This window comes from Carassius auratus, chromosome 30 (assembly GCF_003368295.1).
Source record: "Carassius auratus strain Wakin chromosome 30, ASM336829v1, whole genome shotgun sequence".
Taxonomy (NCBI): domain Eukaryota; kingdom Metazoa; phylum Chordata; class Actinopteri; order Cypriniformes; family Cyprinidae; genus Carassius; species Carassius auratus.
In genome coordinates, this window is record NC_039272.1 from 28,556,880 (window position 1) to 28,578,513 (window position 21,634).

At 38.7% G+C, this 21,634-nt stretch overlaps 3 protein-coding genes across 8 annotated transcripts in view; 1 reads left to right on the plus strand and 2 right to left on the minus strand.

Annotated features, from left to right (window-relative positions):
- Positions 1-2,199: 2,199 nt before the first annotated feature.
- ewsr1b (EWS RNA-binding protein 1b) lies at positions 2,200-10,189 on the minus strand. Its single transcript, XM_026212572.1, has 16 exons — positions 10,093-10,189; positions 9,163-9,199; positions 9,006-9,057; positions 8,205-8,358; positions 7,416-7,599; positions 6,759-7,024; positions 6,541-6,676; positions 4,836-4,873; positions 4,436-4,468; positions 3,883-3,995; positions 3,639-3,768; positions 3,412-3,525; positions 3,203-3,329; positions 2,982-3,079; positions 2,651-2,867; positions 2,200-2,549 (listed from the first exon to the last, which is right to left on the minus strand). The coding sequence occupies exons 1-16, from the start codon at positions 10,106-10,108 to the stop codon at positions 2,513-2,515; spliced, it is 1,752 nt and encodes a 583-aa protein (XP_026068357.1). The 5' UTR covers positions 10,109-10,189; the 3' UTR covers positions 2,200-2,512.
- A 239-nt stretch (positions 10,190-10,428) lies between these two features.
- rhbdd3 (rhomboid domain containing 3) lies at positions 10,429-13,847 on the plus strand. Its single transcript, XM_026212578.1, has 5 exons — positions 10,429-10,865; positions 10,944-11,327; positions 11,838-11,967; positions 12,062-12,274; positions 12,357-13,847. Exons 1-5 carry the CDS (start codon positions 10,703-10,705, stop codon positions 12,517-12,519), a joined length of 1,053 nt encoding a protein of 350 aa, XP_026068363.1. The 5' UTR covers positions 10,429-10,702; the 3' UTR covers positions 12,520-13,847.
- The window catches only part of emid1 (EMI domain containing 1), a 58,196-nt gene continuing 49,898 nt past the window's right edge, over positions 13,337-21,634 (minus strand). The window contains exons 10-17 of one of the 6 annotated variants that reach the window (XM_026212576.1): positions 21,195-21,284; positions 20,127-20,179; positions 19,984-20,046; positions 19,855-19,899; positions 19,740-19,784; positions 19,545-19,556; positions 16,621-16,705; positions 13,337-14,918 (exon numbers count right to left, since the gene is read on the minus strand). In XM_026212576.1, coding sequence (XP_026068361.1) covers positions 14,782-14,918; positions 16,621-16,705; positions 19,545-19,556; positions 19,740-19,784; positions 19,855-19,899; positions 19,984-20,046; positions 20,127-20,179; positions 21,195-21,284 — 530 coding nt within the window. In that variant the 3' untranslated portion in view covers positions 13,337-14,781. Of the gene's footprint in view, positions 14,919-16,321; positions 16,706-19,544; positions 19,557-19,739; positions 19,785-19,854; positions 19,900-19,983; positions 20,047-20,126; positions 20,180-21,194; positions 21,291-21,634 lie in introns of all 6 variants that reach the window. The other 5 variants (XM_026212574.1, XR_003276654.1, XM_026212575.1 and 2 more) reach the window with 5 other exon arrangements.

A 21,634-nucleotide genomic window follows, 5' to 3' on the forward strand; every position in this document is an offset into this window, starting at 1 on the left:
TTCATTTGGTGTCTTGTTAGGAAACATATTAAGATGCTCCGACGACCGTTTGCTGCACCACAAACTAGCGAACTCCCGCTAAAAATGCGAAACCGCGGTTTAATTTTTGAGGACGTGCAAGTAGCGCCGGTATCAGAAAAAAGTATTTTTGAGAGCCGTGACATATGTTGTGTGTTTGGGTGTCTTTTGTAAACTTAAAAATACATATAATAAAACAAAATCTTGCTGTACGTGTAAAGACCACTCTAGAATTTAAAAGATAATCTCTCTTTGTTCATTAATTAGTGAAAAAACGTACTTTTTACAAAAGTGTTTGCCACATTATCTGCTCCATTGCTCCGTAACGTCAATCTTGTTTGAGCCACATTCTTAAAAACTGTCACTGCCAAACTTTAATCAAGTTTGTCAAATTAAATTAATGTGGTTATCCAGCAGGCTCTGTTCCTGTTAGGGCTCCAAAACTTTAGTCCAGGCTTATTCGCACTACTCTGCCAATGGTCTTGGTCATCAGCAAGTGAAAGGGACCATTCTGAACAGGCAGACAAAAGACAGACATGAGGACATCACCATGATGTTAATCAGCGCTCATTCATCTCCTTTAAACACTGAGTTCAATGACTGTAGGACAACTGAAGTTTGTCTTCAGAAACTCAACTCTTAACAATCATAGGTCAAAGCCACACTAAGGCACATGCTGAGAATGAGAAGACATTCTAAATATCACGGTTTCATACAATCCTTCCGAATGCATCTCACTGATGTATTATAATGTTAATGCTAGTGGATCAAAAAATGATCCCTATGAGGAAAACTCATGAGCTTCCCTCCCTAGTGCCGTCCTATTTTAAGACTCACTTTTGCTTGGATGTTTTTGACGTATGTCACCAAACAAGCCAACTGGAGATTTAAATCACACCCACTCACTCTCCTCTAAACCTAACAGCAGACCAACCATAAGAGATTATAATAGCTTTTGTGTATCATTGAGCTTTTATTCACTGCATGATACCCTAACATGGGATCTGAGAGCATAATGGAAATGTTTTTATTTTCTTCTGCTTTACTTCCTGCTCTGGCAGCGTGCACTTCAATAGCTCGGACTGGACTACTGCAGTGTGTGATTCCAACAGCAGCCGTGCAGCCAAAGGGAGGCCCTTGTTTTGATTTGAAAAGCGTCGGTTGTTTCTTTAAGAGAGCTAGACAGAGGGGAGGACACACAGCAAGAGAAGGAATGAGATCATTCTTCGAGGCCTGGATGAATCAGCTTTTCTGTAAACACACACACACAAACCAGTTCATTCCACAGCTCTCCAGCAAGAGAGCATTTGGCTTCAAGCGGTCCATTAAAAAGGCATCAGCTCGTGAAACTGAAATGAAACACTATCCATTCTATGCTTTGAAATATTTTATGATTGAGAATGACCTTTGCTGAATTCAATTTCTGAGTGTAATTAGATATGAACTTAAGATGGGGTTTGCAAAAAGGCTCCAAAGCTGGTACAAGCAGCATCCCGTCAGCTCCTGCCAACACTTCAATTAACAAGAGCAATGATTCAACCCGAGCTCATGGTGAACACATGCCAGATGCTTTTCAGATGAAGTAAAATGTTGTTAATGGTCTTGAGTTTTATAGGAGACCACAGTTTCAACTTGTGCTGTTATAGAACAATTAGACGTCAGAGCAGAAAACACACTGCAGCATTTGTTTGAATTGAAACACTCTGCACAGCTTTACATTTCCACCTCCAAAATTGGACTGACCTAACAGAAACTGCTCATGTCTGAAAAATGTTGCACAGCAGTCATTAGTAATGGTCTGATAACAGGGCTGGCGTCATTTTACTTGGTATTCAGCAGATAAATCTGCTCTATCAAAAAAAAAAAAAAATCATCTGCTCTTTCATGCACATGGCAGTGATTGAAACTAGAATTAGAACAAACGAGACACCTAATGGTTAAAGTCTGAATTGCACCCAATCATAAGAGTAGGTGCATGTTATTAGATTTACAGTAATGCTGTGTTGCGGTTTTAAAACATCCTTTTAGAACAGCTAAAAGAGCTTAAAGCATGAATTAACAGGAGGCTATAATCTCCTATTAACTAATATAGAGACGTGAAGAGATGGCATGTATGAAGTAATAATTGCTGCTAACTTCAGTAAGCAAAAACCACATTACGAAAAGGAACAAACAGCTAAATGACTGGAGGTGGAAAAGTTTATTTTTTAAAAACAGTTCAAAGTACATAGTTACATAGAGAGACATGTAAGACGGACATTTTCAAAAATGGTGACAACAGGGCAACTGAGTATCTTTAAAAATAAATGGCCATTATTGCATACAAAAAAGCAACCTAAAGGTTTAACTAAAACCACAATGTGGTACTGAAATTAAAAACAAAGCAAAAAAAAAAAAGAAAAAAAAAAGAACCATGTATAAATATGGATTCATAAATAAAAATGACTTTTAAAATGATCATCTATGTAAATTTCCATTTGCTTGATGCATGATCTCAGTAGGGTCTGTCTCTGCGCTCCTGACGATGATCCCTGTTAAACAAAAAAGAAAATATGCATCGTAAGTACATGAAGCACCTCCCAGACTTAAGCTTTTTGCATACGTCTTGTTATACTCAGTAAATTACGCTCACCTCATATCCATCTTCCCTGGGGGTCCCATGCCTCTCCTGCCCCCTCGGTCCATGGGAGGACCACCCCTGCTACCTCCTCTGAATCCGCCCCTGTCCATTCCACCACGACCGCCTCTGAATCCGCCACGATCCCCACCCCAGCCTCCACGCATGCCCCCCGGACCACCACGATCCATTCCCCTGCCGCCCCTCATTCCACCCCTGCCACGATCACCGCCTAAAATTACAATTAAAACAAATCATGTTTTTCTATTACACATCTACACAAATCTCAGTCAGGGACACTTTTAGAGCTCATCAGCTGATAAGGGAAGACTTCATTTGTGTGTACCTCCAGGAGGGAAGGGAGGAGCTCCTAGGCCTTCAGGTTTTGGAGCTTTACACTGGTTACACTCCGTTCTCCAGGAGAAGTTCTGATTTCCACATCCACTGTATTTAAGATAAGAGATTGAAACAGAGGTCAACACTTTTTATGCTTACTCAACAGGCCTCATGCATTGCAAAACAGATGCATCGTAATTTGGCTGCTTCAAAACAGTTTGTTTCACTTACGATTTGGGACATTCCCAGTCTCCAGCTCTCTTCTGCACATTGCCTCCTGGAGGCCCGTTCCAACCCATTCCACCTCGAGGGCCTCCACGAGGGGGGAAACCACCTCTCTCCCCTCCTCTTCCCATGCCTGTTGGCATACAAGAAGCCACGGTTACAATACAGATAAACCCCCCACCTGAAGGATTCCTGCTGGTTTAAATTTATCATACCTCCACGGTCCATCCCAGGGCCACCTCTCATTGGCATTCCACCTCTCATACCCCCCATCATGGGCTTCCGGCGAGCCATAGAGACCTTTAACCTCCTGCCCTGGAATTCCTTACCTGAGGTATGAGCAACATGTTTGAGAATGTTTAAAAGTGAAGAGATCTTGAGTCAAACAGGCAGAATAAAAGTCAAGCAATTAACACAGCAGATGATAATCTGAGAAACCAACCATCAAAGTGTTCAACAGCAGCTTTGGCAAAGGCAGGTTCCTCATAAGAGAGCGTGGCATCTCCCTTTGGCTTGCCAGTGTCGTTATCTGTGTAGATGTTTATGGCTGGTTGATTTAAACGCCGATTTATCTACGAGAAACAAAAATGGTCAAGATAGCTATGAAAAATGGAAAGTGTCAAAGCAGCCACTACAACAGCTGGATTCAGATGATAAAAGGCTAATCTAGTTATGCAGCTCCTCACCCGTAACGCTCCACAGTGTTTGAAGAAGTCGGCCATCTCTGGTAGAGTGGCATTCTCTGTGAGGCCTGTGATGTAGATGGTGCTGTTCTCAGAGTCCTGCTCTCCTGGATGCCCTGGTGTTTGTGGGAGAGAATCAAATTTTACCATTTTATCGAAGATGTATTTGTAAAGCATAATTTAACTACACTGTTAACTTGCACTTTGGTTAAAAACAAATGTGGAGTTAGTAAGATACTCAAAGAAGCTTCTTATGCTACTCAAGGATGAATTTATTTTGCAATATTTTAAATCATTTAAAACGCCAATTTTCTATTTTAATGATCAAATCATTTTATTATGGTGATTTGATGCTCAAAAACATTAAATCAATGATCGAAAAAATTGTGACTCTTTTTTCAAGCTTATTTGAATAAACAGTCAAAAGAACAGCATAGAAACTACTTTACGGTCACTTTTGTTCAAATTACTGCATCCTTGTTTTAAAAGATTGAAGAGACAAATTTTTTATCTGCAGTGAACATTAAAGGAGAGGGGGATTATTTCCAGCACATACCCATGTTACGATCCATTCCACCCCTCATGCCTTCTGGGTTTCCATGGATCAAAGCAGAGAAAGACAAGAAACAATATTAGACAATGACATAACATCTTAAAAGCAAACCTGCCCATCTGCCAAGACAAACAAAAACCTGTGAGCAGTATTAAAAACATTAAGATATGACCATTTTCAGGATTACCCTTGACCACAATTGTCTCTCAGAATGGAAAAAAAATAGCTTCTGTCAAAGGACACGTCTCAACTTTTCAAGAAATCCAAATATAAACCATTAGGACACTCTTTTTTTGGTCAAAAAAGTGGCACACCAAAGAAATCTCTTAAGGACACATAGGCATGAATGGCCTCTACATTAACTCGAGTGGACTAGCCAATGGAATACGCTTTAGGAACTTACCACCAGGCTTATTGAAGCCCCCTCTGTCTCCAGCGATGCTAAACATGAAGATATGAAGGCGATATTCCTTTTAGTCTTCAACCATAGGACTTGAGTAGGAAATGAACACAGTTTCTCCCTCTAACCTTGCAAATGCCCCATGTGATAAATGTACAGTGTATTTTAGTAACTAATTGGGGCTGCTTCATGACTTCTATAACATGTTACTTAACAGTTTGGTTGCACATAATGTAAAATGACATCCACATAGAACCAGAAATACAAATCTTTTCTTTAAACCTTTTTTTTTTAGTGGGATGAATTGCCAAGTAAGTTTGGTGCCTCAGGCTTTGGGCTGCAACCAGTATAAAATTAATGAGGCAAAATGTAAATACAGCAATCCGGTTATTTAGAAAAATCCCTTTAGCTATTTCAATCCAAAAAAAAAAAAAAGAAACAAAATCAGCATTGAACAAAAGTACACTCATAAATATATAGTACAAAAGACATAGGTTTACAAATTGTGGTAAGTATATAAAAATGAAATCACAAATATGCTGATAAATTATCCAAACATTAGGCAAATAAAACCCAAATCAAAAAAAATCCCCATTGTTCTTTGAGATGTCGCCTTTGAAATGGAAAAAGGTACTTAAAGAATAAGTACTGCTGTTCTTACATCGATCTCTGATACCTGCAGCGTATAAATGTGACAAAGAATGTTAAAACAAGGCCTTTGAAATGAGAACAGTTCACAAATGCAAAGATATTCAAGTACATGAAAGTGTAGAAAATGTAAATATCAGAAATATTTAATAGCATGCTCACCATCCCTTGAAACAAGTTCAGTTGGACCAGAAATAACTTGATTTTCCTTTTTAGTTTGGAGTCAGTGACTTAGTTTTATTGGTTAACAAAAACCACCTACTGAGAAGTGTTTGAAGAACTGTTTATGAATAAAAAGAACATTCTTACCTCTGGTTACCAAAGTATTTCATTTTATGCGTGTCCATTAAGCATTCAAGGATTTCGTTCAAGGTTACTCCAACCAATTTATATAAATGATACATTCTTTCCCAACGCTGAACCATCCCTTCTGTTAACATTCACCATTTTGAAACCAGATTACTTTCTGCATCCTGACAAACCTCCATTCAAAATTTAAAACCCAGTAAATCAGGACAAAACTTAAACACCCATCATTGTGTGCCACCATCTACTGCGATAGTTATACAGTAAACTACTCATTTTCTCCACTCAAACTCAACAGCAGTCATACAGCTTTTGAAAAAACAATGTTTTTAATTTCTTTGGCAGCTTACTGCAACAAAATAAATATTTAATCAAATAAAATAAAAAACCCTCCTCAAATCTTCGATATGCTGCCACACTTGAAATAACAGTGAGTAAAGAAAAGGCAAAGACCAGTAAGCTATGAGCTTTGTGAGATCAAATCTATTAATTCCTCAGTCTTAGAATAAGCATTAAATGCCCCTCAAAATTGTAATCGTAAAAATGCTTGCAATATGTTAGACCAAATTAAAACATCCCAGCAACAATACTTTTGTGGTGTCATAAAAACCTCTAGAACTCAAATAATGGTTGGAATAACTACACAAGAAACTCCACTCTTCTTGGACACCTGCATGTGGTGAGTGATTCTGCTCAGTGAAATGAGCGAGCAGGAGAGCAATGAACATTTGGGTACATTAAAGTCTGAACTTACCCCATGCCTCCACGGCCCATACCCCCGCGGCCACGAGGACCTCGATCATAACCATCTCTGCCGGAATCTCCTGGGTATCCACCCCGTTGCTGTGACCCTGGGTAGCCTCCGCTCACACCACTCTGACCGTAACTGCCTACAGGAGAGGTCACACACTAAACATACAACCTTAACTTGATAAGAAACTTAAAATCACTTTAAAATGGTGAAAAACGTACTATAAGAGCTTCGCTGGTTGTAATCGTTTTGTGATGCACTCTGCTGGCCGTACTGAGGTTGTCCATAAGAACTGTTCCCCTGTGGGGGGTAGGCAGCAGGTGGGCCTTGCTGATGCTGCTGAGGTGGCTGTCCCTGTCCGTAGCTGCTCTGCTGCTGTTGCCCATAGCCAGGCTGCTGAGCCTGGTACCCACCCTGAGGCTGAGAATACGCTCCAGGCTGGGAATAGGCACCTTGGTTGTAGGCCGGCTGGCCACTTGCACTATAGCTGCAATACAGATAAATTAAAAACATTTAAAAGATGTGCACACTGTACATTCTGTTTAAAAAGACATGTTAAATTTATCCAAAAAAAAAACGTTAAGTTTTACGGAATTATAAATAAATGCTATGCTTTTGAACTTTCTGTGCATGCAAAACTGTTCTCACAAAAGATATGCACAACTGTTGTCAACACTGATAGTATTAAGAAATGTTACATATTAGCATATACAGCCTCTTAGATCTTACACATTCACTACAGAGAGAAACGGGATTTGCATGGGAACTGTGCATTTCAAGTGGCATTCAGCATGAAGAATGAACAGCATATGGAAATACTGTGGGAGGCTCTATACAGCATCCTGTTAATGTGATGCTCTAGGAGACGGTCCAGTTACCTCTGAGGAGCGGAGGCAGCAGGCTGCTGGCTGTAGCCAGAGTAGGCCGGCTGGGTGGAGTATCCGGGCTGGGAGCCATAGGATGCCTGGGTGGCAGGGGCTGCAGTGGAGTTGGCGTAGCTGCTGGCCCCGTAACTCTGCGCAGGCTGACTATAAGCTCCCGGCTGTGCTGTTCCATATGCAGCTGAGAGGGAGAATAATAATTTAACATTAGTCATGAGAATCATGTTCTATGTCCACCTGAACAAACACAGCATGACCATGTGTACAAAAGAACTAAAATGGTGCAATTTAGTAAGCAGGAATTTCCAAGCCTAACAACTAAAAGGTGTGGGAAATACCGAAGTCAAAAACGTCAACACATTTGCAATTTCAATGTTCTTGCAAGAAATCTACTTTTTCAGTTCCTTTTAACTGTAATACACCAAGACACTTTGCATTGTTTGCAAATTTCCCCACAAAGCTGGTTGGTCTCTGCATTAAAAAAAAAAAAAAAAAAAAAAAAAAAAAAAAACTCAAGGAATAAAGAGAATTGAGAAATGTAAAAAGTCATTTACATCAACCAATGGATCCTCTTCACTGAATAGGTGAATGCTCCAGCAAAAGAAAATAAATCAACCTCTCTGAATCAGCAGAGAAATATGCACAGATGAAGCACCATTTACAGAGTTGTTGTAAACATCTTTTTGGATTCTGATGCAAAACGACAACAATGGGCTGGACTAATTCTACTGGAGGAAGCATTATTATGGATTGCTTTTATTTCGGTCCAAAGCTGTGCCTACAGACCTGGTGCTGCTGCTGCAGTTGCTGCTGCTTGTCCATATGAAGATCCATACTGCTGCTGTGCATACGCTCCAGCAGAGGGCGCTGCCTGGCTGTAGGTGGACTCAGGTGCAGCAGCGGGTTGAGCATATGTGCCATAATCTTGCTGAGAATAACCCTGTTATAAAATAAGTTTTGCGGAATTAAATGCCACTAGATTCTCTTTAACACAAAACATCAGACTCAACAACCAGGATTGCTCAATTCATAGTTTCAGTGACATGACCGACGTGAAGACCTGCAGCCTGTCAAGTATCCATGCTTCCAATTTACTAATATTTCAATTACTAAAAAGAGTAGGAAAAAAAGTAACGTTAAATGTAAAAAAAAAAAAACACTTAAAATGCCTTAATGAATCAAAATGATCAAAAATAATTAAAAAGACCAAATTCAGCACACACTTTATGATGATGCATACTTTCTGCAGGCAAGCAGATGAGCCTGGAAAACAAATCCAATGTGCTAGTTGTTTTTTTTTAATAATGGTTTATATGGAAAGCCTTTTCATGTAAAACTCTGTGCCCTGCTTTTTTACTCTGGGTTTATCTGCTTGCCTGTAGAAAGTACACATCAATAAGTTGTATACTGAATCTGGCCTTTTAATATTGGTGTCATCCTATATAAACCTAAAAAAAAAAAAAGTTAATGGAGGAAAGCCTTGTTTTGGGCGTTCCTGTAAGGATGTTAAGTTACATGAAAACTATAAAATAGTATCAAACAAATACGCATACATGTGTGGAAATGCTTTGTCAAGCTTAGGTTTACCTGTGCTGTCTGTCCATAGCCCTGAGAAGGTGGGGTGGTGTATGAGGCATACCTGTGTAAAATGTGCATTGTATGCATGCTCTGTTATATAATATTAAGATAATGAACAGTATACACTATGTTAAGGTATACAACATGTTAATGGAGATGGACTTACGACTGCTGTGCACCAGCCTGGTTGTAGCTGCTATAATCTAAAGGAAAGTAAATAACAAAAAAAATGAATTCCTGCAAGCAGAGTTAACAGCTGCATAACGTCAGGAAAATAAAGATGCATATTGACTGCACATCTAGCGTTTTATAATAGTCCAAAAATGATGGGAGAAACATGCATGACTTGAGCAAACAACAAAGACAACGAAGCGCAGTCCGTAATGAATTCCAGCTATTCAGCTGGAACAAAGCTTATATCAACAAGACAGGCCTAGTTGTATAGAGTACTGAAGTATTCATAAGAAAAAGGGGTCCGTTATACTGAACCACCACACATTTTAGTTATTTAACTTCATTTAGTTTAGTTAAGCAAGATAAACTCAAAACCATGCATTTGAACGTTTACGATTTCGCGTTATTTTAACTGATGACGAAAAAAAAAACAAGAAGAGCAAGAAACCAAATATCATGTGCAAGTTTCTTTTGCAATACTAAAAGCAAAAGTGCAATACGAACACTAAAATTTGCGTTCGTCGAGGAGGCTGCGCTCTTTATCCCGCTGTTTTTAAACCACGCCTGCTAGTCACTGTTTACTTGTTGAAACGAGCTCTAGATTTGTGCACTAAAAGAACACGAAAACGCATTACAGTAAATCATTTTGATGGTGTGTTGATTTTACTCTCTTAGTAAACTATAAACTAATTTTAAAGGGGTGAGGCCTAGCTAAGGATCCGTTAGCTTCAAACAACCACCTTGACCTAAAAACACAAATCTTAGGCCGCGTGCTCAAGGAGTGTCGGTTATAAAAAAAACTCCCAATTTCTTAACATTACTTAACGACTACCCCAACTATGAAGATTTCTAGCATTTGCAATGTTCTAAAAATCCTAAAATTTAAAACGACATAAACGAGAGAGAGAAAAAAATTACTCACTCGAAACTGACGCCATCTTTCCGTTTGAGAACGTACGCGATGTGAACGACTGTGCATGCGCGCGATATGTGCGCCTGCGTGGAGTCAATATGGAACATACCAACACACCGAGTGTAGAGGGGGGCAGATGTAATCTTCTGTTTGTAATTATTAACGTGTCATTTGCCTGATTATCTATACATTTGATTCGATCAATTGGTAATCTGTCTAAAATAGTTATATATAGTTTAACAAATACATACATTTGCGTATTAAAATTACGTTTTACTAAACATATTTGGATACTCCCCCAATGCGCTTGCACGTAAGAGGAAGTTATTTGCTGTCAAAATAAAAGGCTTCGTAAATGACATTGGATATTGGTGTAGCTTAGTCTTAGCCTACTTGTTTATTATTATTTAAATTAGTATAACAAATTGGATATTTGTGCACTTTGTAGTAAGTACTCTCATCGTTAGATGAAGTATGTGTTAAAACAGACAGCAATATGCCAGCGTCGTAAACTGAAATTAAATTGGAAACATGAATACATACACTATGATATTCCTGCCTATTTAGATATACTCTTGTAATGTAAGCAACTGTCAGGTGATGCGTTTTTGATTTTAAAATGCTTGATCATCTATTTTCGGCATGGATGTGGTTTGGATCAAACCGTCCAGGTTATTGTAGTGGAACGTTTTTAATACTCCTGTTAATTTTGTCGACTTGGCTCTGTGGTATTCACGCCAGCCTAAGTTTAGGACCAGGCGGGGATTTTCCTGGATTTTATGGTAAGCAGTGCACGAATGTACAGGACTATGATTTCAGATTCTAAACATTGAGTTCCTGATGTTCCTTGTGTAATGCAGATTTCATCTTCTACGCCTTCAGTAATGAGGAGTTGACCTCATTTCTCCACAACATCACTCTGCTGCTGTGGCTCGGGCCCTGCCAGGAGAGAAGATGGGGCACTTTTGTCTTCCTAGCCCTCTCGTTTATCTCTACTGTGCTCCTTCCTCCTATTTATTCCCTCTTTCTCTTTGTTACTGGGGATGAAGCCAGCAGGGTCAGTGGTTACTCAGCCACCCACCTTGCCCTCCTCACAGCTCAGTGTCGGCAGGTGAAGCAGAGGAGAGTCTTGCGCTTTGTTCCTGTCTGGTCCTTGCCTTGGCTGCTCTTGATCCTCGACCTCTTCCTGCTTCCCGGTGCTGCTGGCCTGCTGCACTTTTATGCCATTTGCCTGGGTCTCAACTGTATCCTTTCTCAGCTTTTCTGAATTATAGGCTCCCCGGTGACCAACACGCCCTCATGTCATTCCAAACCTGTTCGCTAAATATTTTAAAGAATGTTGATAACAAAACAGGTTTGGTTCCCATTGACTTTCATTGCATTTTTTTGTCTGTACAATGAAAGTCAATGGGAACCATAACTACTTGCTAACATTCCACAAAAGAAAGTCCCACAGGTTTGGAAGTACATGAGGTGGAGTAAATGATGACATATTTTTAATTCATTTAATATATATAGTATTTTATGCATTTTTTTTAAGAGTGTGTAGAGTTAAGAGTATGTAGTTACATTATCATTATATATATATATATATATATATATATATATATATATATATATATATATATATATATATATTTGCTGAGTCTTGCTGAGGCCCCTAATTAGGGGTAGGAACCACTGCAGTACACTTTGTGGTATAAAATAATTTATTTATAAACTCATTAATGTAATGCCCTTAATATATTATACAGACAATAATGAGTTTATTGAACTATTGGAGCAGATAGAGAAGCTGGGTGCTTGTGCCTGCTTGCCAAAATGGGCTTACATCTCAGTTACCTCTCATTCACACCTGCCTCTTTACCACAACACCTCAATAAGGTTACTGTGAACTTTATGCTAATAATTCATTTTCTTTTGAATAAATCACATAATCGAACTAGAATGAATGAGCTTTATTTTTGTTCTATAATAGACCTGAGCCATCAACCAGCAGATCCCAGTTGGAAGATCATTCTGCGTGGCAGCATTCAGTGTCTGAGTGGCATCAGGAGCCTTTGATGGCAACCGATTCACAGCTGTTAGAGGAGGAGATGCTGAGAGCAGGGATACTAGCATCACTCCACGACGCACCTGAAGGTGTTGCGGACAAAGTGGAAGTATCCAAGTCCTCGGTGTCCTCTATACGGTTAGTAAATACTGCGCATGAGTGTTTCTTCAACAGTGATCTCTTGAATGCTGTTCGTCTATCTAAGCTCCTGCACTTTCAGGTTGCAACAGCTAGAGAAGATGGGCTTCCCCACAGAGAAAGCTGTTGTGGCTCTGGCTGCTACAGGACAGCTGGATGGAGCAATCTCTTTGCTCATTGATGATCAGATTGGGGAGGAGGCTGTGGTCATCTCAAAAGGAAAGAAGTCATCATCAGCATCATAGCTCAGGGATAATGCTTCAAATAAAAACTGTACTATAGGATTGCTCTATATCATTCCATTACTCAAGCAACAGTTCTACCATAAATGAAAATTTGCTGAAAATTCACTCACTCTCAGGGCATCCAAAATGATGATTAGTTTGTGTCTTCACTGGAACAGATTTGGAGAAATGTAGTATTACATCCCTTGGGTGCCCTAAGAATGAGAGTCCAAACAGCCAATAAAAACATCACATGAAATCGTATGGATTGCTGTGATATTTTAATAGCTGTTTGAACTCTAATTCTGACAGCACCCATTCACTCCATCAATGAGCTAGTGACATAATGCTACATTTCTCCAAACCTGTTCTGAAGAAGAAATTCAGCTGTCTCTTGGATAACTTAAGGGCGAGTACACTTTTAGCAAATTTGAATTTTTTTGTGAACTACTACTTTTAGCGAGGCACCGATCTTCAATTTGAACTGTAACTGTGTATTTACTACTTCATGACTTGCTGATTATGGGTGGTGTGGATTGTGAAATTAATATATTTCTATTATGCTGTTGGCAGCTTTTATGATAAAAGTTTAAAGAATGGAAAAACACTCTGAACAGCAACCAAACTGTTCCAGTGGATGGGACATGGACGTTCCAAGAAACTTCTCCACGGATATGCTATCATTAAATCCACATTAGCAGACTGTCAGGCCAGGAGAGTCATGTGCATATGTCAGTATTTTAGTCAAGGTTTCTTGGCTACAGAATCTTCATTAAAATATCACAAATTAAACATTCAGGTTTACGAGTATTGATAAAAACATGGATTGTCTTAAAAATAGAAACACACAACAAAGTTTATTTCATTTTAACATCAATTGGTAAGACTCTGCACACTGGCGAGACAAGTTCACACAAGAGGCTAGAAATGGAAAAAAATACAGGTGACGTTACATGAATTGGTATACAGAGTAGAGAAAACATCAATTGCTAATAGTCATCTATAAATAATTAATACAACAATATTTTATATAGGAATAGAAAGGTATTGAGAAAGGAAACCCATGCCTCTGTTGTGCATGTAACTGTGATGAAAAGACATGCATGAAACATGGAAACAGAATTCAAGTTATATGAGTAGTTTTCCTGCTTCCCCTTGTGCTCCAGTTGGATATTGTGTAGTTTATGGTTCTGTCTCCTCTAGCTCACACAATTGCACATTTTTAGTTTATTTATTATAGGGTTACTTAATAATTGTTGTCCTGAACTAGAGGAGATTCCTAAAATTTGATTCAGAGCTACTTAAAATCATGCTCAAATGCATGTTTTAACAAAAAGAGAAAAAAAAAATTGTTTTCACTTATTCAAATCTAGTTACAAGTTTAGTCTGTTTAAAAAGTCAGAGGGAACCCAAGCCCAAAGCCTATCACAACAGAACGGTTTATTAAAGTTTATACATGTTTATGTCCTTCAGTTGTCCTTTCTCGTAAAAAAACAAAAACAAGGTGATTCTCTATCTACATAGTGCATTTAATCCAAGGAACAGAATATGAAATCAGTTTTATCACTGGGGAAAGTGTGGAGTTTGGCTGAATAGCAGAATTGTTATGTGCATTTTGTCATACAGTACATTTGCTGAAGTTACTATGAGCTCCTAACAGCAGCTGGAAAGACTAATAATATGGTTTGATGCTCTCCTAAAAAAACGTTCTTCATCTCCATCACATTTTGTACCCTTCTTTGCCCACAATTTTGTTAAACAATTACACAAGCACCAATACTGTTTCTGTATATCATATTTTAAAACGTTTCCTTTTTCATGTGAAACAACAAATTGACAAATTGATTTTGAGACTGATTCTATTCGTTATGTCGAAAGAGTGACACAACATATAACTTGCCAGAGGAGAGGTGCTAGGAACCTGTGAGTCCCATTAGAGGTGGTTAATTTATACAGCACCATTTGGTCTTCCCTGAGGTGTCTCCCCCTTCTTGAATAACTGGAATATTCCAAAGCGGTTGGATCTGTAGAATGTGTGTGTCTCAGGAGACTTGTGTAGTTGTTGCTAGGGTTGCAAAGGAGTGGAACACTTCTGGTTAATTTCCAAAAATCCCAGGAATCCAAAGGGAAAAATCCTGGAACTTTTAAAAAAATTCTGGAATATTTGTGAAATTTACTGGAAGGTTTCCACCTTTTTGCAACCCTAGTTGTTGCCAGTTCAGCTGATTTACTGATGATGAAATTGAGATGGAAACGATGGCTTCGCTCTTTGGAATATGCAGACTACTTCCCACGAACCCTGGTCTCAGCAGTGATTAAGGGAGAATTGACTCGGAAAGATGACATCCTTGCCCTCTTAATCCGGTAGACATCTGGAGACGGTGTGCCAAAGACGCCATCTCCTGACCCTAGATCTGGTTCTGTTGAAGGAAGAGAGAGTTAAGACTGCTAAGTGCTAATCTCTTACTCGAAATACTTTTAAGTGGCTAGTCACAGATATGCGGTTCATTCTAAGAGAAGTAGCATATGGTGGTATTATGGAGATCATGTTTTACCATATTGAGATGAAGAATGGTGGTAACGACCCCAGACTGACTAAAATTGTTGCAAAAAAAAAAAAAAAAAATGTAGGGTAGGGTAGGAACTATTAGTGATAGTCATGAAAAGATCTGCATGGAAAGTTGCATTAAGATTTACGTTGAGGTGAGGATGGATGCCCAAAACATGAACAAATTACTCTTAAAACCGGTTGTTATTAGCGGTTTGAATTATTATTATTATATATATTTTGTTGTTGAATATTTCAGATTTGGAATATGTCAGAGGCTTAAACGAGTCTATTTAATGACTGGTTGTTCAAATGCAAATTATAAGATATTATTGTAGTTTTAAAGTATAAAGTCTCAAAACAGAGATTTGTTGTATAAATTCATAAATTATATTCACATTTTTATTTATTTTATATATTTGTAAAAGTATTCCTGATTATTTTTTAGCACAGTACAGTCCTTCTGTGAGGCAAAATCGACTGTAAAAAAATAAATAAAAACTAAATACTTATTGTTAATATGAATTTAAAAATGATCCAAATTATTATTATTTTTAAATATTAGGCCCTTTTAAAACTTTGAATCAACTGTGTGGTAAACTTTGTATGGGAATGTAAGACAATCAATATTATATTTTATTTTTCCCTGAACAGGAATAAATATTCTTACAAAATGCATGAATATATGGCACAAATACAATCACGAACACTAGAACTCCCCGTTTTATACAACATCTTAGCAAGAGTCTTTATCAAGCAATTCCATAATCTGACAAATTAGAATTCATTTGCCTCTTAGTGATTTTGCACCTAGTGATTTCTGAGTCTGGAGCCCTGTGGTATGGCTGTGTTTTCGGAGGGTAATGATGGCTCTCCAATCACAGAAATAAGTGGGTAAAATCTTAACTTGTAATTCAAGGGATGTTGGTTCAAACTTCAGAAGGGGTGATTCATGAATTACTAGGGTGATTTCCTGCGCTTCCAATCATCACACTGCATGCTTGAGGGAGGCACTGAAACCGGGTTGTTGCAGCAGCTGCATCTCCATAATAAATGTAGCCTACTGTAAGTCACTATGGATGGGAAAGCATCTACTAAATACCTAGTGGTTGCATATCAACTTTATGAGAGGTAGTAACTGGGAAACACTGCCGGAGTCTGGCCCTGGATGGAGTCTTTTTCTGTATTCATATGATCCTTCCTGTGTGCTGATCTTCTAACTTGTCAGGAGATGGCAGTAGATTGACTCGCTAGACGAAGGCATGTGGGCATTACCTGGCCAGATGATCGCCTCCAGCAGCTGCACCCTGCGAGCCAGCAGCTCTAAGTCAGCCTGCAAGTCTTGGAACTTCTTCAAATTAAAGTCCTATCAAAGATCAAGAGTTTTTGACAAGCATGGTGGGGGGTTGGGCTTGTGGATGGCAGGTTGAGTACTTGGCCCCTGTCCTCCGCCACACTTTGCTCTTCACTGGCTTTCCAAAGATGTTGTGGGGTAAAAGATGCACTGAAATCTCTGACCCCTGGTCCTAAGTCCTTTAAAATGAACCTAAATCTACTTCTGGCCTCCTACTCACCATGGATACCGATCATAGTCTCGAGGATTAAAACCCTCTCGGCTAAGATCTTCAGGGCCTCGCGGATTTGGTGTATCCCATCCCCCTGTGGAGATAGATACAGCCGTCAAGGTATTGGGAACAAGCCAAACAAAAGCGCTCGCCAAGATGCATAGTCATTCTGTTAATCAATTACATTAATCTCAATCCATTATCGTAGTTAGCAGGTTAAGATCTCAGCTCCATTCACTACAGAACTCAAGTTAACTACACATCAGATTTAGCTCTGCCTGTCTTTTCTCATTCTTTTCTTCTATGGCCATGCTGTAAGTCTTTACTAAAGAGCATGCATTTTTTTTCTGAGTCCAGGCCAAAGGCTCTTTAGAGCAAATCAAGACCAAATGTTCAATCATTTTAGATTTAAACATGCTTTTAACATTCCCAGTACACTCAGACTATGTTACTGAAAGACCAAGAGGTGAGCAGCTTCCTTCAAACTAAAGATATGTAAGAGTCATCTGGACAATACTTGCACTTAGTTGACTATGCATACATTTCTTTAGTCTTTAGTCTGCTCATCTCAAGGTAAAAGATGCTCTTACACCAAAGCCACCATAATAAGCTCACACTGTACATGTCTATCAGATACTGGTGTCCAGTTAATCATTTTCACACGTTAAATGCTTAATGAATTCTGATCATCCCTGTTGAAAAAAACAGCATATGCTAGTTATGTATGTTTTGAAGCATGGCAGCTGGTTTAAGCTGGTCCTTATTTGGTCATGAGCTGCTTTAAACTGGCTTAAACCAGCTCGCGACCAATTAAGGACCAGCATAAACCTGCACAAACCAGCTCCCATGCTTCAAAACATTCCTAACCAGCATATGCGTTTTTGTTTTTGTTTCTTGTCAACAGGCATTTTAAGTTCATGGCACTTTAGTTGGGTATCAATAAAGATTTCCCGGTTCAGTTCGTATCTGATTCTCTTGGTTTACAATTTCAATTTCAATTTCACTCAATCTGCATTCAAGAAATTCTCAATAACATGAACTGGATCAAATGAGTAATTTGTCTGTAAATCAGACTACACTGATCAAGTTTTATGTTTGCGATTCATTAAAAAGAATTGGTTCGTGGGATATGCAGTACATTTTTCAGCCCATAAAAGTCATTTCTTCTTTAATAATACTTAAGTGGTCAAATTATCTGACTGCTTTTGGCATGGTGTTGAGTATTGTATCTTAATTACATTACTGAAATATTAATTGGAAAATCTATATTTCTACCCAGCCCTACAAAGAATAAGTATATGTGGACATCAAGAACTAATCAGAAATGGAACCTAACGGAAAACCTTTGTCCCCTTTCACAAAAAAACTGCTGAAATATTTGGTTATGTGGCTTTGGTAGGCATTTCTTGAACAGTGTAAAGAAACTTGTCACATAACATACATTCTACAGAACACAGACCCAAGCTCAAGCACACGTTAGAAAAAATGGTATTATTGATGAACTCAGGAAAGAGTAATGTTAGTGCCTGTGAGAGCAGGAGGTAGTTCATCTAGCCAAATAAAACAGCAAACAATTTATAATATTTCTTCCAAATAATACCATATTCATTAAGAGATGTAAGTATGGCTATGGTCCAGAACCTTTCTCCACGGTATTATATGAGCGCTTGGCCTCACTTGATAAATGTGAAGAGATTAATCTTCAAATAACTGAATGGTCTTTATACATGTTACATATACATCTCTAAGGAGTCTGCATAACAGGAGAGAAGCTACACCTATAGGATTTAATGAAATTATCTGTCTTATGATTAATAACACAAATCTCCTGGGTTCGCCAGGGCATGCAGAAAACCATACATCAATTTGCTATGAACTAAGAGGCTTTTCAAGCCTTTCACAATAGATTGTGTATGATAACGTAGTGCGATTAAACAGAACATTTGTTTGACTAGAAATTGCTCAGCGCTACGAAACTCAAAACTGAATGGTTAGATGTAAGTTGAGGAGGCAAAAGGAAGATCACAAGCACCGCAATGAGATGGGATCATGCAGCAATGCAATGTGGGATACTGAGGGATCGCTGTATCCATCCACACATCCATCCACACACCAAATCCCTGCAAATGATAAAATGTAGCATATACACAACACAAAGAGTCTTTCAAATATGTTTGTTCTTATTTCTGCCCTCTGCAGTTTTGACCCAGCGGTTTGGTTGCTGGACTACCCAGATGAATCAATTTACAATGGTGAACACACAGAGGTTATATCAATAGTACAACGTTTCTTCTTTGTCGTCACAGCATGACAAAGCAAAGATTTAACTTCTCTGTGTGTTGGGTATATGCCAGAGTTGGTAGCTAAGAGACTGGTGGCTGTGAAAGGCAGCCATGGACACAGTAAAGGAATCAGCTTTAGAGGACAGGGGAAACACTCAGAGACAGCCCCAACCACCAACCAATCGAAATCAACAGCATTAACAACATCACTGCACATTCTGAATAGATTATGCCCTTGTATGCTAACATGAGACTAGTTAAGAACTCCCCTTTAGACAGTGAGAAGCCAAAAACTGGCCTCAGATCAGCCATAAAGGGCAAGCTCTTGTTCAAAAACATATGGAAACAATACCAGCGCACACAAAACCAAGACTTATAATGTGCTAACAGTGAGTACTGTAAGTAAGCAATGAACAGCATTGGTGGAGCAAATCCTTTCAGTGGAGTTTTCATTCGTTCTTTAATTTGGCTTAAATTTTTCACAAATTGAAAACATGAAAATCAGTCTGCACCTATTTATCGAGCTGAAAACTTCACTGATAGATTTAACGTGACTGTTGATGTTAAAACACAGATGGATGGCAGGATGAGCAATGAAAACCTAAAAACAAGAACAACAAATTCGTCATGGCAAATGGCAAAATCTCTTACGTTCAATTCGCTCTAGAACAACGATAAGCAGGTATAAGGAAAGAGATTGTTGCTGCATTAAAATCAATGCATTTAAACAGTGAATGACATTATCCCTGCACTCGTGCGCTCAGGGACTGATCATTTCTCTCCCATGCGCTCTCCTGCAAAGGGAGTGAGTGTGCAGCTAACAGGACCCTGATGGGCTTGTCTTACCGGAAGACCTTTCTCCCCAGGCTCTCCTTTAAGTCCTGGTGCTCCCTAGGAAGAAAAAGTGTCAGTAATGATCTATTTCTTATACAAAGTTACTGTACGGCTTCAGAAGACTTACTGGCTCTCCTTTGAACCCTCTCTCTCCTGGATATCCAAGAGGTCCCTGTGGAAGTAAATTAAGGGTGAGAACTGCACAGTAAGTTAAGGCAGTGTTGCACTCTGGGTAGCTTTATGCTTGTGCACTCACTCTTTCTCCTCGTTCGCCTTTTGGTCCCACAGGGCCTTGCAAACCAGGAGCTCCTGGCTTTCCCTGAGTGCATGAGTAAAAGATGATGTGATTAGTACACGTACATATTCACACACTCACATAAGGAATAGTCTTTAACTTACAGTTTGTCCCATAGGGCCCGGTGGTCCACTGGGTCCTAACGGTCCTGGAGGACCTACAAAAGACACATCTGAATAAACCCTTCATGATCTGACGTTATGGTATGATCTGACTGTTTCATGATGCGGCTCGAAACACCATATGGAAAACATTATGATGTCCAGTATGATACTCAAATGAGAGAATATTGATTAAAACTGTCCATTTGGACCAAATCAAACTGTTTCTTACTTTCATTTGTTAACCTGTTGAAACAAGTTCATACAATTCAAATATCACATCTGATTTTAAATATACCTGATGGATGCTGCTAAGGAAAAACATATCAGAGAATGGTTTTTCTCATTGTTTTAATACCTGCTGAAATGACGAAATAGTGTTACTCATGTTAAAGATGGTTGATTGTGCTAAAGCTTTTAGAAAGCTTTTCTGCATTAAAGAGATGGCATTTTTTTAAAAAAAATTTCAAAGAAGAAAAAGGAGACTTGGTTTGTGTCCAGAGACAGATTAAAACATTAAAATCTCATCACACACAAATTCCATATTTCACATCCAACACAGAGTCATATTTTATCTAGAGTAAAATCCATTGTAATAATAGCACTGCAAAGTAACTTAAGACAGGCTAAAAATAATGAGGCAACTTTGAGTTTAGTGGTATTTTTGCTGTGTGATGTTTCAATATCCCATTTTCAGTGTGTGGAAACGTAGCATGTGCCAATGTGCACAAGAACTAATGGCTGAAATTTAGCAAAAATTATGCAACAATGAGTTTGCAAATCTCATGTTGAGACATTAACGGGGGGGGGGGGGGGGGGGGGGGGACAATGAAATTAAGGCAGATTCACAAAGGTTCTGTACATACTATGCTGATTTAATATAAATCCAACTGAATTTTCAGTTATTATGTGGCATAAATTCATCAGATTTTTATTCTTTGTTTTTTAAATCAGGCTTTCAAAAGCTTAGTTTAAATTATCCATGGTATAAATGTCCAAAAGTGAAAAATACTGTAAAAAGCTAGCAAATAAACATAAAAACAAACAAGAAAATAATTCTGATTCACTGACCGGTGGGTCCAGGTGGACCTGGGGGTCCGTTTGAAGGGGTCACTCGGAGGTCAGGGAAGTTGTTGTGAAGCAGACTGTCTTTTTTCAGGCCTGTAACTAAAAATACAAATTGATGTCGAGGAGCTTAAGCAAAGTGTCATTACGGCTACTTTCCTGTAGACGGTGCTGTTTAAACAAGTATAACCAGTGATGTCATTTGTAGCAGGTTGTAAAATATTAGCGCACCATAAATTATTAGAGTGGTTGTGGCATTTTGATTTGCTGGCTTTTTATTTTCTGTCACGAAAAGTGAATTAAATCACAAAGATGACATAAAAATACAAGCCAGCGTTTTTCTTTTGTATCGCAGCCTAATGGTTTTCTTTGTCCCTCTCTTGTGTGGTCTGTAATTTTCCCCTTTGTTACCCCTCTGCCCCAAACCCTGAAAATCAAACCATATA

Bases quoted from the DNA above. Each gene is read 5' to 3' on its own strand.
- ewsr1b (XM_026212572.1), bottom strand. The intron at 6,677-6,758 runs GTACGTTTTTCA...CCTCTCCTGTAG, and splicing joins CAACCAGCGAAGCTCTTATA to GCAGTTACGGTCAGAGTGGT. The intron at 3,080-3,202 runs GTAAGTGAAACA...TCTTAAATACAG, and splicing joins GACTGGGAATGTCCCAAATC to TGGATGTGGAAATCAGAACT.
- rhbdd3 (XM_026212578.1), top strand. From the start codon at position 10,703: ATGCTTGATCATCTATTTTCGGCATGGATGTGGTTTGGATCAAACCGT. The intron at 10,866-10,943 runs GTAAGCAGTGCA...TGTGTAATGCAG, and splicing joins GGATTTTCCTGGATTTTATG to ATTTCATCTTCTACGCCTTC. The intron at 11,328-11,837 runs GTATCCTTTCTC...TATATTATACAG, and splicing joins CATTTGCCTGGGTCTCAACT to ACAATAATGAGTTTATTGAA.